This window comes from Phoca vitulina, unplaced genomic scaffold (genome assembly GCF_004348235.1).
Source record: "Phoca vitulina isolate PV1807 unplaced genomic scaffold, GSC_HSeal_1.0 scaffold6, whole genome shotgun sequence".
NCBI classification, from domain to species: domain Eukaryota; kingdom Metazoa; phylum Chordata; class Mammalia; order Carnivora; family Phocidae; genus Phoca; species Phoca vitulina.
In genome coordinates, this window is record NW_022589709.1 from 62,846,600 (window position 1) to 62,862,729 (window position 16,130).

General features: G+C 35.6%; 1 protein-coding gene across 3 annotated transcripts in view; it reads left to right on the forward strand.

Annotated features, from left to right (window-relative positions):
• The window catches only part of ELOVL7 (ELOVL fatty acid elongase 7), a 73,688-nt gene extending 58,159 nt beyond the window's left edge, over positions 1-15,529 (forward strand). For 2 of the 3 annotated variants that reach the window (XM_032404374.1, XM_032404375.1), the window contains 6 exons: positions 105-295; positions 3,875-3,955; positions 4,850-4,906; positions 7,286-7,391; positions 12,086-12,222; positions 14,111-15,529. In XM_032404374.1, coding sequence (XP_032260265.1) covers positions 105-295; positions 3,875-3,955; positions 4,850-4,906; positions 7,286-7,391; positions 12,086-12,222; positions 14,111-14,320 — 782 coding nt within the window. In that variant the 3' untranslated portion in view covers positions 14,321-15,529. The remainder of the gene's footprint in view (positions 1-104; positions 296-3,874; positions 3,956-4,849; positions 4,907-7,285; positions 7,392-12,085; positions 12,223-14,110) is intronic. The other variant, XM_032404376.1, reaches the window with a different exon arrangement.
• Positions 15,530-16,130: the final 601 nt, after the last annotated feature.

Genomic DNA, 16,130 nt, shown 5'->3' on the forward strand with positions numbered 1-16,130 from the left:
TAGTCTGCTGTCAACATTAGGATCTAGGTGCTTGCTTAAAGAAATGCTGGTTGCTGTCAGTTATTTCTTGGCTAAATGGATGTGCACTTACTTTTTGTTTTTAGATCCAAGAGTTGAAGACTGGTTCCTCATGTCCTCACCTCTGCCACAAACGATCATCCTGGGACTCTATGTCTATTTTGTCACTTCTCTAGGACCAAAGCTCATGGAGAATCGAAAGCCCTTTGAACTCAAGAAAGCGATGATAACATACAATTTTTCCATAGTTCTCTTTTCTGTGTATATGTGTTATGAGGCAAGTGTCTTCAGTATTCCTAATGGGAGAATTTTGCCTGAATCTTCCTGTTTTTCTGTCATTATGTTTCTTGTTATGATTATAATGGTAACACTGAGATTTAAGGAATTTTAGAAATTTAGCTAAAATTCTTGCCAAAAAATTGTTATATATGGACCTGATATTGAACTATTTAGAGGATCTCAGTATAGTCTACCTCACAAGTAGTGAGAAAAATTAACATTAAGTCCAGGAACTTGCACACAGTTAATCTTAATAGATGATTGAATGAATCCGTGTTAGTTTTAAGGCAACTCATACATGGAGAAATTAAGTAACTTACTCAAAGTAACATAGCTGGTTATGGGAGGACTGATATTTGAATCCAGGTCTGTCTGACATTGGGAGCTCATCTTGACTCTGTAATGAGTTATTATCATCATGGTAGGAACCTTGGATGAGCTGTAAGATGGTAGACTGTTTAGGTTTGGTTTAGCTAGGCCTTGAGGGGACAGAGAATTTAGACTCATAGAAAGCAGTAGGTGAGGGAGACTGTCCCTTGTCGGTAAGGGAGATAGGGATCTTCCAGGGCCCAAGAGTAGACTCGTAGATTCTCTCTCACCCACTGTGCTGTTAACAATCTTCACCTAGCCTCACTTACCTGCTTTTCTGGGATTCCTTGCTTCTTTTCCAATATCGGCTGGCTTCCTCATCTTCTACTCCTTATTTACTTCTTTGCAGTATAGCTTGTGCTTCCTTCCTCATAACTGGAACTCTCGAGGGCCCACCATGACCACTCTGGCCCCTCTTGACACTGTGACCTCTCCACATGCATCCCTCCAACTTGATTCCTGCTCAGATCCACCTGATTGAGTCACCTTATTCTGCTGTAACCTCATGTCTCACCGGCCCCCCCTCAAGTCTGGACTTACCTTGCTACCTTCTATTTCTTCTTTTATTACCAAAATTAACTACAAGCTATCATACTATCCCTTCTGGATCATGAGTAACTGAAAGGGAAGGAGTAACAGAGGTGGGGAGCCAAAAAAAAAAAAAAATACATGCTCTTACCAAGTTATGACAGAGAGGAAATAGCCCATAGGACCATGTTAAGCGTAGACCTAGAAGCCAGGAGACTAGGGGCTAATTAGTATCAGTTATGCTACTAACTAGCTGCCTGATTTTTGAGCAAGTTACTTAACCTCTCTGGGCCTTAGTTCTCCCATTTTATAGAATCAGGATTAAACCAAATTGTTTCTCACATCCCTTTATGCTCCGTGTCTGATTATGTCATTCAGTGTAATGTCCCTAAATATGTTTCTCGGGGGAATTTAATTATAGCCGGTAAATTTGGGTTCCTATTTTAGCAAATACAATGTAAAAGAAGTTGTGAAAATATCTGAATTTGGCAGTTTCTGTCTCTTATTAATCACTCATACTAGAGTTACTTATATGCCAGTGTTGGGGTTGATTACCTGCCAAACATAAATTATTGCTGTTCTTCTTGATAGCCTGAAATATAGAAATGTCAAAAGCTTCATAGACTATTAGAATGTTCTTAAACTTAATATCAGGAAAGCACTAATTTCCACTCTTTTTTTTTTTTTAAGTTTTTATTTATTTGACAGAGAGAGACACAGCAGAGAGGGAACACAAACGGGGAAGTGGGAGAGGGAGAAGCAGGCTTCCCGTGGAGCAGGGAGCCCAATGAGGGGCTCGATCCCAGGACCCTGGGATCATGACCTGAGCCTAAGGCAGATGCTTAACGACTGAGCCACCCAGGCACCCCTCCACTATCTCTTTAAACAAAGAGTTTTGGCAGCTGGTCAGCATGTCATCTCCAGGACACTGAACACATCACATGGTTTACTGGTAGAGCACAATTGCATTAGATATACAGAGGAAACACCTCCACTTATGGGTGTTAGGGAAAATATGAACAAGATGAAAGGGAAGTACATAGACTAAAGGAACCCACGGGCCTTATTGTAAAGCAATGGTTTTGAATGTGCTAGTTAATTGGCACCAGTCAGACATCAATAAAGAGAGACTTGTGAAGATCTCACAGAAGGCCATGTCACAGAGCTTCTCCTGTTCAGCTCAGTCCTCATTTGGGGTAGGGTAAAGTGGAGAACCAATCATCCCAGTTAAGTAAGTGGACCTTCGGTTTTACTTGCAGCAGTCAGTAGAGGTCTGAATGGAAGAGAATAATGACGCTCACTGACAGATGAGGATTTTGTAGAATTAGCTGTTTTTCTACCACATTCCCTTGTTCCTTTGAGAAATATTTGTTGACTTGTTTTTGTAAGTCATTTTTCTTACCCATAAAATATGTCTTATACTTTCCTGAATCTTAAGATAATCTTCTTCAAGATTTCATCATTTATCAAGTTAACAGTGGGATTAAATATCTTGTGAATCAAGCTAGGAGCTAGTGTCAGGAAAGGATGGTGTGATTTTTGAATACCACAGTCTAAACAGTTGTTCTTTCTCTTTTGTTTCTTTTTGTTTTTCACCATCAAAATATCATTCTGATAAATCTCATAAATTTTGGCTTTTAAAAATTAATTTATGGTAAAGTTTTCATTTTAGCTTTAATAGTAATTAAAAATAGAAATTTAAAATGTGCACTAATGGCAGAAAATGATGTAACCATTATACCGGGAAAGAAGACATTCCGGGGAAGATGTTGGCATTTGTGAAAACAGGATGTCAAAGAAGAGCTGATCATATTGTCAGAACACTCAGTTAAGCTAACCATTTAATATATACATTAAATTAAAATTAGAGCCCTTAGCTTTTCATTTTCAGATACTGTTTTATTTCTTTTAATTTTTTTGGAGTTTTTATTTGAATCAGATACTGTTTTAAAAGAACTTCCCACCATCATACTAAAAGAATGTCAATATAATCTTTGAGCTAAGGTTCAGATAACAACAATAGCCTCTTTCTTGTCACCACTAGTCTAAGGTCACTTTGTGGGTGTGCTGGAATTAAGGCATGCCAGATTGCACTCTTCTTGTTAACATTTTTGTCTCTTACTTGTCACGTGAATCCAAACTGAACTAGTCTCTGAGTCTTGTGTTTGATCAATCTTGATTTTAAGAGCCATAGACTACCACTTCACTTTACACATACTAGCTAAGGACAGGAAAACCCAGTGTGGCAGCCACTAATAGTACAGTAAGGAATTTTGGTTTGCCTATTTATTTATTGGCTGATGGAGAAGATTAGAAATTATCAGAAAAGACTGTTTTCAGACTCTGTTATTCAGGCATATATAGATATACATATATGTACATATACTGGCATATACCTACCAGTATTTGCTATCTATGCAAAACACTCCCAGCGTTTTCTTCTCCATGGACATTTGAGTCAGAACACATTTGATACAAGTAATATATAGCTGTATGATTTTGAAAATTCCTGTTGTTTTATCAAGCCGAGTTCCCAGTTATAATTGTTCTAGCCTGCCTTTTCCTCTGCACTGCATGCTGAGTCAGCTGAGATTGTGGTAAAGAGACACAATCAAATGTACCATTGTTGTAGCTGTTGAGCAAATTCTTCCTTCTTTAATATACATGTGCTCTTTTACAGTTTGTGATGTCTGGCTGGGGTACAGGTTATTCATTTCGATGCGAAATTGTTGACTACTCACGGTCACCTTCAGCATTGAGGGTGAGTTTTTCTTTGGAAAAACTTGTAACTCAAATGTTAAAACTTTTAGACTGTGTTTTTTTTTTTTTTTAACACTTAATGTGAACTCAGAAGAAGTAAATGACACAATTATCAAATTACATGGCCTGAGGGAAAAAAAGCTAAAAATTATCAGAAAGAATCAAAGTCAGGGGCATAGTTTTCTGTTAAATGAAAATTGGTGCTTTTATTTAACTTCCTGGATTTAAAAATAAATTCATATCTGGTTCGTCAAAAAATTAAAAATAGAATTACCATATGATCTGGCAATTCCATTTCTGGGTATATACCTAGAAGTAACTGAAAACAGGGACTCAAAGAGATATTTGTATACCCGTATTCACAGCAGCATTATTCATAATATCCAAAAAGTAGAGGAACCCAAATGTCCATGGACAGATGAATGGATAAAGAAAATGTGGTATATCCATACAATGGAATATTACCAAGCCTTAGCAAGGAAGGAAATTCTGACATGTGCTGTAGCATGGATGAGCCTTGAGGACTTTATGCTAAGTGAAATCATCCGGGCACAAAAAGACAAATATTGTATGATTCTATTATATGAGGTACCTGGAGTAGACAGATTCAGGGACAGAAAGTAAAATGGTAGTTGTCAGGGGCTGGTGGGGAAGGGAGATGAAGAGTTATTGTTTAATGGACACAGAGTCTCACTTCTGCAAGATGAAAAGAGTTCTACAGATGGATGGAGATAGTGGCACAACAGTGTCGATGTACTAAATGCCACCAAACCAAACACGTAGAAATGGTTACAATGGTAAATTGGGTTATGTATATTTTGCCGAAATTAAAAAAATGAACTTTTCCTCCATATAAAAAAATAAAATAAATTTGTATCTATGTGTGTTTCTGCAGATGGCACGCACCTGCTGGCTTTATTACTTCTCCAAATTTATTGAGCTATTAGATACTGTGAGTATGTGGTCACCACATTTGGTGAATGTTTGATGTATCACTAGAAGCAATAAACTGCTAGAGTTCAGTTGTCTGATAACTCTGGTTATCTCTCCACTTCAGGCAGACCTCCTATTATCTTTTACCTTTTATTATCAGTAGTTTTAGAGCATAGATAGGATAAGCATTTTTTTTCAGTCTTTTGCCAATGCCAAAAGGTTTTCTTATGTATCTACCACCTGACTAAGATAAGCATGTAACTGTCGCTGCAAAACTGCATCTTTATGGAGATGGATGATAGGTGTTTGGAAAATCAAGTTCACGAAGCAAAGAGCAGAGAACATTTACTTTGGGTTCTTTTGGTATAAACCAAAGCACTGTGTCATCCATATTCCTTTAAGAGGATAAGTGCTTCAAAATTCATAAACTTACATTAGGATGTTATCCCTGGGATATTAATAATTTAGGTAATATCAAAACTAACTCCAGCTGCCTTTCTCAAGTTTATGCTTATTATACCTTTTCTGTTCCAACTTAAGATCCTGTTGAGGATCAACTCTGGATTTGGGTGATGGGCTCTGGGAGAAGCCAGTGTCATGGATTAGGGTCCTTGATGAGAGGAGAAAGGCGTGTACTTCTGTTTTCACAGTAGCCTAGGAAAGCTGGATATTTATCATATATTTGGGGCATGTAGGTCTCAGATATCTGGAACCAGTTCTGGGTCTAAGACAGACAAGTTTCTTCTCTCTTCAGGATACATATTACCATTACATATTACAGAATAGATATTTCTTTTCTTTCTGCTTAATTATTATTTTTTATTTAAATTCAATGAATTAATATATAATGTATTACTAGTTTCAGAGGTAGAGGTCAGTGACAGACTACATATTTCTTGCAGCAAATCTCAACATGCTTCACCTTCTCAGCTGAATAATCACATACTGTTAGAATTGGAATGGGCTTTAGTGAGCATAGAATACAGTGGTTCTCAAACTTGGGCTTGCCTTAGAATCACCTAGAGGGCTTGTTAAACACACAGACACCTGGACCACACCCCTAGAGTTTCTGATTCAGTCTGTTGGGCTCAAGAAGTTGCATTTCTTTTAAGTTCTCAGGTGATGTTATTGCTGTTGGTCCAGGGTCCACACTTGGAGACCCCTGCTGTAGTTCACTGGTTCTCAGCCATCATGGTACAGGAGCATTAACTGCATTAGAAAAACCCCTAAAACCTGGGCCCCACCTCCAGAGATTTGGTGCCAGGTGGTCTACAGTTAGAGCCTAGGCATGGCTACTTTTATAAAGCTTCTTGGGCACTGTAATATGCAGCCAGGGTTGTGAACCACTGATCTGGGCCAGAGTTCTCAATCTGAAAATAAATCGAAGCCAAGAAGGTAAGTAACTCACCCAGAGGAATGCCACTACTGCTTGGGACAGGGACCCCAGAGAGTTGGTTTGGGGCTTTTTCATTACATGGTGCTGCCATCTTCCATGTGCATAAGCAAATGCATTTTAGCTTCATTGTTTCTGCTTTGCATGTTCTCATTTCCAGGTTCCATAAGGAAACTGTTGCTACCTCTATGTCCTTCCCTAAACCACATTTCTCAAATGCCATTATGGATACTTTTGTTTGTGTTGCTGTGCTTAGTCCTATATTTAGAAGTCTGACTCATCACTGGTATTCTGAATTTTGAGTATTTTTTGAACACTTAATTCTGCTTTTGAAATTTTTTTGAAAAAAATTTCCCCCTGCAAAAGCCTTCCTGTTCTCCTCTTTGTTTGTCTGTAGGGTTTCTGCAAACCACAGATACATTCAGTCTGGATGATGCCTTTGTTCCTAGGCCACTTCTTTTCTCCCATCCTATTTCTCCAAATCTCCTCGAGTTTTTCCCTTTTCATCTTTCTTTACTAATAATATGCTAACTTTTGCTTTGTTGCAAGTCCTCTTTTCAGTTTGCTTTATCCCTTATCTAAATTAGTAGGATGTCTTAGAGAGCAATATAGAATGATTTCTGTCCTAAGAATTGAGACTCTGTGCTTTCCCATTTACTTCAAAATCCACATGGATGTTTTCCTGCCCGTAACGTTTCTTTCAATAGTATTTGGCTATGTTCTTCACTTTCCATTTTTGATTTTCAAATCTGCATACATTTTCTTTAACACCTTTTTATTGATTCTCCCATGACTAGTCATCATACTTAAGTTCCTTCATACTAATTAGCTTTTCAGCTGCCCCTTGGAGAATCAGCTGCTTCTATGAGCATTCTCTAAGGCAGCCCTTTTAATGCAAATTATGATGTGAAATAGTTTGTACTTTGCCAGTATTTTTGTAGATAAATCAGTAGCTCAATCATTGCATGATTTTCTATGAACTTGATTTTTTTAAAATTATTTCAGATCTTTTTTGTTCTGCGTAAGAAAAGTAGCCAAGTGACTTTCCTGCATGTCTTCCATCATACCATCATGCCATGGACCTGGTGGTTTGGAGTCAAATTTGCCGCAGGTAGCCAAGGGAGAGTTGGGCTCATGTGTTATAAACTATTACATTTCTGTATGTTGTAAACACAAATTCTGTCCTTAAATGTGATTTAGAAGAAACTCAAAACATCAAAAGATGACTTTGATCAAACTTCTGACTTTCATTATTACCTGAAACATAAATGTAAGACTTTAACCTAGATCCCTTCATTCTTTAGAGACACATGACTTTTGGGTAGTCTTCTACCCATATCCTTTAGTTAGTTTGTTTGGATTTTACTCTTTTCCCATATAGTTCTATTAAATATCATTAAATAAATAAACAGTAAACAAATAAAATGGTAGAAGCCTTAGTTTAATAGAAATATAGTTAGATATCTATTCCTTATAGGTTTCCAGAAAGTTAGAATGTTTCTCAAGTTCCAGTCTTCTTTGCATTCAAAATTCCAATAACTGATACGCACCTCATCCCTTACCAACTCTTTAAAGATGTGTCAAATTGTGGTTGAAGGGTATTGTTTTGATATTTTTTGAAGTTGAAACTGGTTTAAAGCAAAAGCTTGGCAAACAGCCTCTTTTGTTCCTTTGATTTGGCTTTATGCCTCTGAACATCTAGAATCAGAAAAAACAGGGTAAGTAATTTTACCCTATCATGAAGTGTTAAATAAATGATGTCCCCAAGGACATATACTTATTACCAGACATTGGTTGGGAGATTAATTAATATGAGTTTCCTAAATTTGAGAAGTCTTGGAGTAGATCTGCAGCCCATGTTAGACAAAGCTTTAAAATTTCTGAGAGCTTATTTATATTAGGCATTCTGACTTTGTAGGACAAAAAAGAGAAACCACAATTGAGAAACACTTGTTTGAGTTTTAGAGTCTCTAAGCCTGGGGAAAAATCCTCATGTCTCAGAGCATGAGAGGGCATGAATAAGCCATTGGCATGAAAGAGATACCAGAACCTAGAGGAGCCAGAAGAACTGTCCCTACCATGGCCTGTGGGCATCAGATTTTCCAGTATATGAGGTGTTTCCTTTTCTCAAATTGGCATTTGTATGTTGGACTTTTAAAAAGTAAATGTCGCTGGTTTTTCTGATAATGTATGTTAATGTAAAAATGTAACTCACGTTATGATAAGATAGTCTCATCTGTGTCCATTTTACAAATCAAGGATAGCCATATTATTTAATCTCCATTATTTTACTTCTCTTTATATGTTTATGTTTTCTCTCACATGCACATCAGTTCTCTGTATAGTGATATTCATTGACATCTTATTTGTGTTCGCCAAAAATGGGAAAATACCTAACCATCCATTAATAAAATGGTTATGAATTCTTGTGTATATATAATTGTGAAATGCAAATGATACCGATAGACATTTAGTTCGTCTTCTCTTTTAAGCAGTTTGACTCCAAAATTATCAGAAATAGGTGTCTATTCTATTTTAAAGTATGCTAGAAAAAGTTCTTTCACACTCTTATAATTTATTTATTCAGATTTCTTCTCTGAGACCAGAGTATTACATCACAACACTGAAAAATAAATATAAATAGGAAAAAGATTGGGAGGCCTTACCCCAAAATACAGTGACTTAGAGGGACTAACACAAAAAGTGCTTTCTCTCTCCATCTTTATCCTTCTCTGTATTTTCTAATTTTTCTATATTGAATAGCTGTAAGTTCTATAATGGGAAAAATGAACTTTATTTGAAGAATAGAGTTGAGCACTTTTCTAATGTCTATCTTTGAGCCCATTGATAGTCTGACTTCCATTTTCAAACAAGCATTGCTTTCAATAATGAAAATTTAAACATGAAACTCCTTGGTTTTTAATGTTACCCTGTTTATGGACATGAAACACTTTGTAGCAGGTTCATTGTCCACAGCTTAATCCCCCTTCTGCTTAACAAACTGTAAATACTTTCTTCTGTCATATATTCCATGAGTTGGCATTTCTGTTAAGTCTTGCACGTGGGATCTAGTAAATACTTGTACACCTAATATTTATTTAGTGACAAGTACAGCAATAAGAGTTGAGATATTTCCAGAAATGTGGTTTGGCATTAGCTTTCATTCCTGTAATGAAACTGTCCAGTTTACACTGTTCTTTCAAAAATTTGAGCACAGCTAATCTCTATCTAGTATTTAATTTCCTGTTCGCCTGATGCACAATTCTCTGGCATAAAAAAGCATTCCAATTTTTCTTTGGAATATGATGCAAATGTTTCTCTGGCAGGTTTTTATATTCATTATGCACATACTCCCTTCCAGAGATATGGAGAATTGTGGTAATTACCCAGGTGATTCCTTTATTTTTCTAAAAAGGAATAAAATGAGATGGTACTAATTGCAATTTATTCTGAGATGTTAGCTTTGCAAAACTATTGTTGTAAAGAAGAAAGCAAGCTTAGAAAATACTTTATCAGGAAAGCCTTCCAAAGAAGATGTGAAAAGCATTACTAATTAAAATGTTCTATGAACAAAGTTATTAACATATCTGAGAAAATAATAACTAGACAAAATCAGCAAGTTAATTTTATTTGATAGCTGATTTTGATTAGTAATCCTTACTAAACCCTGTTAGCTACACTAGTGCTTTGTTAAATTCCTGTCCTTAAAATCGTCATTTTAGGACATTTAAATAATGAAAGATTCTGGATGGAAAATAGTCTTCTACCAAAAAGTGGGACAGGTATCTTAGTGAGAAAGGCTCTGATGTAGTTTGTTTCCTGTGTGTTTATATAATCACAAGACATAAATGGACATGAGAGGTATTTGGCTTATGCCCCTGTTAAGCAGCTTGACTCCTAAACTATCAGAAATAGACAACTAGTATATTTTTAAATCACCCTAGAAAAGCTGTTTTCACACCACTATAATTTATTTATTCAAGTTTCTTTTGGGAAAAAAGACTAATCCAAATGTAAATAATAAAATGTGGGAGGTTGTTAATAAGCTTCATTAATTCAGTTTCTTCTGACTTGAAATTTATGATAATTAAAGAATTGGCTGCAATTTTATTTATTCTACTTAGAAAATGCATAAATGAGGCACTGGGGGAATATTTAAATTACTCAAAAATAATTATTTAAAACACGTTATTTTAAAGGAGTACTTTAGCGGTGGTAGTATCTAGAAGTATCTGGAATTTCTGCAATTATGAATGATTATTAAAATGTAATTAGTTTCTACTATGCGACAATTTTTATTTTGCTTTAAACTTTCTGTAATACATAGTGTTTATGAATTTGGTCCCTTTTCTAACGTAATTCCACATTTTGAGGTTTCACTTTATTTCTGGAATTAAAGAATACTGGAATGGGCGCCTGGGTGGCTCAGATGGTTAAGCATCTGCCTTCGGCTCAGGTCATGATCTCAGGGTCCTGGGATCGAGTTCCGCATCGGGCTCCCTGCTCCTTGGGAGCCTGCTTCTCCCTCTGCCTCTCTCTCTCTGTCTCTAATGAATAAATGGATAAAATCTTTAAAAAAAAAAAAAAGAATACTGGAATAAACAAAGTAGAATATTTTGGAGAAAAATTTAAATCCCAGATCAATATCACTAAGCTGAATCAGGCTATACATAAAGAATGCAGCTTCTTCTAGATTATGCCTCTTAGGAAAAATGCTAAGGAAGAGTGTTTTGGTTTTTTTCTCCTGCTATCAGCTAGTCACCTTGTTACCCCTTCCACTGTACTACAGGTCCAGCTAAAGATAATTGAAATGACCTTTGCTTCTGTTCCCCCAGGGTTCTTTGCTTCTACTCTAAACTGAATGTGATCAGTAGGAGATGTAGTGGTTAGAAGAGGAAAATCAAGATAGGAAGACACAATTGATAATAATCAAGTGGAGGCAGTAAACAAAGATGGCTTAACAATTAATAAAAGTTTATTTTGGAAGAACAATAATTGTTTTTAAATAATTAAAGCAAACTTAGCATAGCCTACTAATGAAAGCCAGTGGTTTTACTGCCAAAGTTTTATAGCACAAGAGAATGGATTGTGATGCATTCATACAGTGCAATACTATAATACTACACAGCATTAAGAAAGCAAACTACTAATATGCACAGCAACATGGACAAATCTTTAAAAAATTATGTTGATTGAAAGAAATTAGGTCCAAAAGATGATCCTGTATAATTCTATTTATATGAAGCTTAATATCAGGCAAAGCTAATAGTTGATGATAGAAGTCAGCATAAAGGTTACATTGAGAGGGCTATATTCTTGGAAGGGGAACAAAGGAACTGTACGTGGTGTTGGAAATGTTCTATATCTTGACCTTGGTGGATGGTTATGTGGGTGTACACCTATGTACACAATCATCACTTAAGATTGCATCTGTGTACTTTATATATGTGAACCCTCACTAAAAAAAATGAATTTGATTACTATTATTAAGCATATACCATTTAAAAAAATAACTCAACTTAGTTTGTTAAAGTGAATCCAAATCAAAAGACCATCTTAAGGTTAAGATATAATAATAAATAAAGGCATTCTAATTTATTTTTGAAGATGTGCATCTTACATTTTACTGAATGAATATGTTATCCAGCTCCCTCTAATTTGGTAGCTCTTTAACAAATTGATGTTGTATGTGTTTTTCTTTCTACTAAAATTAAAGAAATAGTTATTCTAAAATCTCAGTTCAGACAAAAATGAATCTCATTTTAAGGAACGTTACCCCCATTTTACAATAATTTTATTTTCCAGGTGGTTTGGGAACATTCCATGCCTTTCTAAATACAGCTGTACATGTAGTCATGTATTCCTACTATGGGCTATCTGCAATGGGACCAGCCTTCCAGAAGTATCTGTGGTGGAAAAAATATTTGACGTTGTTACAGCTTGTGAGTAATTAATTTTCTTTAAAACCAGATATAAAACTAAACTGGAGTCATTTCTCTTCCCTGTGAATCAGAATACTAACTAAAGAACAAAAGTTACAAAACAATAGGAATATAGAGTGTGTGGCCCCTATATTGCATCCCATCATTATCCTTTCCATGTTATTTAAACTCTTGTCAAGAACTGTGTTGAAAACAAAGTTTATTTGGTAGCCAAGAGCCTCAGACAGTTAAAGCAGAATGTGTATCTTTAGGCCATCTTTATAGTATTTTATGCTTTTCTATAAAATAAATATACTTATGATCAAGATAATCTGAAATTTATTTGAACTGCAGCAGGCATAATATTAAATTAGAAGTTAGAAATTCCATATTCTAGATCTAAATGACTTTGAGGGAGGGAATGTAACTTTGAGGGCATTACGAGTCTTCCTCTATGCCTGCCTCTAAGTCTGTTTTTCCTCCAAATAGTAAACATACATGCAGATGAAAGAGGTAGGGGGATGGTATATTATATATATTGATAGAATTGACAATGCTCTAAATAACCAAGTGTAAGGAAATAGTGAAATAAATTATTCTAATTCCTACTTTGCAATATTATGAAATCAAGAAAATGATTCACAGTTGCTTTCTTTTTTAAGTATTTTTTTCTAATTGTAAAGTAACATATGCTCATCGCCGAGAAATTAGAACATCTAATTAAGCAAAGAGAAAGAAAAATAAGAATAATTCCACATATATGTGTATACCTGTTGCATGATTTGCATTATACTGCATTGACAATTTTGTATTGGGCTTTTTTTCCCACTTGCCTACTCTTAAATGTTGTAAAAACTTTTTAACGATGTGGCAAAATACTAAAATAGAAGAAAGAATAGGTATTTATTATCTCGAACATGTTGGTTATACACAAACATGCCTGCTTCAGATATTGAAGGTGTCACCGAGGCTTCCAAAGGTGTCATCTTTGTGTCTGTAAAATGAGAGAAATAAGGGTAGATACTGCACAGGAATGTCATAGAAGTTTCTTAAGATGATGCAAGGAAAGTTGAGGATGATCATAAAAGAAACTGTGAAAAGCTTAACTATGGTTATAACTGGAAGATTATAGGTAATTGTTATTTATTTTTATTTATGGAATTTTACTTGTCTAACATTCCCACAGAGCACATGTTGCCTTTTAATCAGGAGAAGAAAGATATGCAAAAAATCTGGACATTAGCCTGGGAAGTGTTCCTCTTAAGACTGTGTAGAATGTTCTGGAACAAAGAGCCCTTGGGCATTACAAGGAAGGTCATCAATACTGTTTTACTTCTTACAGATTCTCTGCTGCCATTGGCAGGATAGATTTTTACCCTGATATAACTGTGGGTGACAAGTGGCAGATACCAGGACTCAGGCGTGCTTTGTCTCCTACAGAATTGCTAGGGCTCTAATTAAAATGTTTGTATTTCCCCAAAATTGAAATACCTTGTCTAACAAGACAGAATATTTGAAACTGAAACTCTTCTAGAAAATGAGGCCATAAGATAGTGATCCCATGTGTATTTCATCAAGTCAAGGACTCAAGACAGAGACTTGCCAAGAAAACTTGCTCTGATGGTTCTTTCTCTGGATACGAAAGGCCTGCTGCCCTGCACAGCTCCCGGGCCATTTATGAAGGGCCGCTGGAGTTGTACCGTTGGGCAGGACTGAATAGTGGATTTTGACACTGCCCCACCCACTCTCACACCCATGGAGGCTAGATTTAAAGATAAAATTCCCTACCGAACAGTAGCCTAGATGTGGTTGCAGAGTGTTTAAGCATAAGCAGCCAAAGAATGCATTAAATGATTGCTCCTTTGTGACTTCATATCTGAATAATATTTTTCATTCTTTCATCTGTTAGGCCCAGTTCACTATTGTCACCATCCACATAGGCCAGTTCTTTTTCATGGAAGATTGCAAGTACCAGTTTCCAGTCTTTCTGTACATCATTATGAGTTATGGGTGCATCTTTCTGCTGCTCTTTCTCCATTTTTGGTACCGTGCTTACACCAAAGGCCAGAGGCTGCCCAAAACTGTGAAAAATGGAATCTGCAAAAACAAAGATCACTGAAATGCAAGCACGACATGAATCTATGAATGAGACTGGTATCTTACTTTCTTTGACAATCAAGAGCTATTTCCATGTGAAGTGCATTTTGTATATTTTTCAAAACCAAGAGCTTGTATTTTTATGATAAGTTATTGGAGCTTCTGATATTCGAGAGCCCAAAGATCCCAGATAACAGAGTCTAATTAGAGCCTAAAGCAGGAAGTTTTTCAGCTGCTTTTAAACCTACTATAAAGGTTTTATTTAATACATTTTGTTATAGTGAAAGGAGAATATGAAACAGTATAGTAATTTTCAAAGAAGTCCAGTATAGATGAAAAAATATCATGAGATATTTTGACCATGGACAGAGATCCATGCCCTACTATAGATTCCTTCTGCCAACTCTGAAAATCTCAAACTGAGGGTTTTGGCTTTGTTGCTTGTTGATTATATTCAGAAGACACTATATTTATTCTAAAGTTAAATGCCCATTCTAAAGAGCTAACACTGGTGAACATTAAGTGAATTTTTGATAAGTTGTCATTTAACATCACTAACAAAAATTTTTAATGGATCTCCTGTGTAGCCACCACCAGCTTTACTGATAAGACTTCCCTACAACATTTTTGTTGTATATACTGTTTAAAAGTAACAATTCTTTTGGTTAGTACATTCATGCACTTGACACTAAGTTTAAGTTAATATTTTGAAAACAAGATGATTTGTTCTGTGGCTTAACAAGCACTGTGCTATTACTATTTTGCAGTTAACTTTGTATATTTCTGGAAAGAGGTGAAATTTGTCAATGGAAAAAGTACTCTAGTTCAGTGGGAAAAATCTGTTGTCTGTTGTATTATAATGTCACTTTCTCATATTGTCGTGGCTTAAAGGATTATCTTGTTAAATATGTATTGGTTAGATATATAAATGTTCATGCAAGTACCCTTAAATCATAAGTGATTTCAGACCTCCCATTATACAGTTTCCTGAGATGGCTTAGAGTCATTTGTGAAGCAACTGGAGGAAAATGGTGGCACAGAAATTATCCAGAGACTGTTGGGTTTTGTAGGGGTCTCTTAATAAAGAGAGAAAGAGAGAGCCTATTTAACAGTTGTTATAGATACACTGCATGGAAAGACATTTCCCAGAATTATGAATGAATGAATGAATGAATTAATAGCCTGGATTTCTTTTTTTCAAAACTATAAACTATATAATGAAGACCTGAAATTCATTTTGCCTACTTTTGTTTTTTCACAATTACTGCTTTCTAAAATTCTCTTGTTCTCACATTTTCTTGTTGGCAAACCAAAGCTACTGGTCAATAGAGTTTTGTCCCAGAAACAATGATATTTGGACATTTCTGAATTTTTTCCTATTGCTTTTCTTTCTTGTTATATTTATACTTGATTTTGAAGGACTGCTTATGCTTATATGACTTTAAACAATCAGTACTTATGGGTCTCAGTTATATAACACACAGTGATAGCATTGCCCATCAGAGCCTGAGTTTTTCCTCACTGTAAACTCCTGTAGTTCGATGTGTCACCCCAGGCATTTAATCTATACCATGGCCTTTTCTCTCACACTTAATCAGGTTTATAATGTTACTTGCCTTTTAAGTGACCTTTACTGATTTCACTTGCTTACAATATGAGAAGACGAGATTTGATAAATGGGGGAAATATCTTATTTTTCTCAAGTAAAAAAAAAAAAAAAGAAAGCAGAAAGCAGAGCTAAAAGAACAGCAGTTATAATTTATTTCTCTGAGGGCCTCAGTGTTCCTAAACTGTTTTCCTGTTTTGGCTCTTCACATCCAACCTGCACTAAA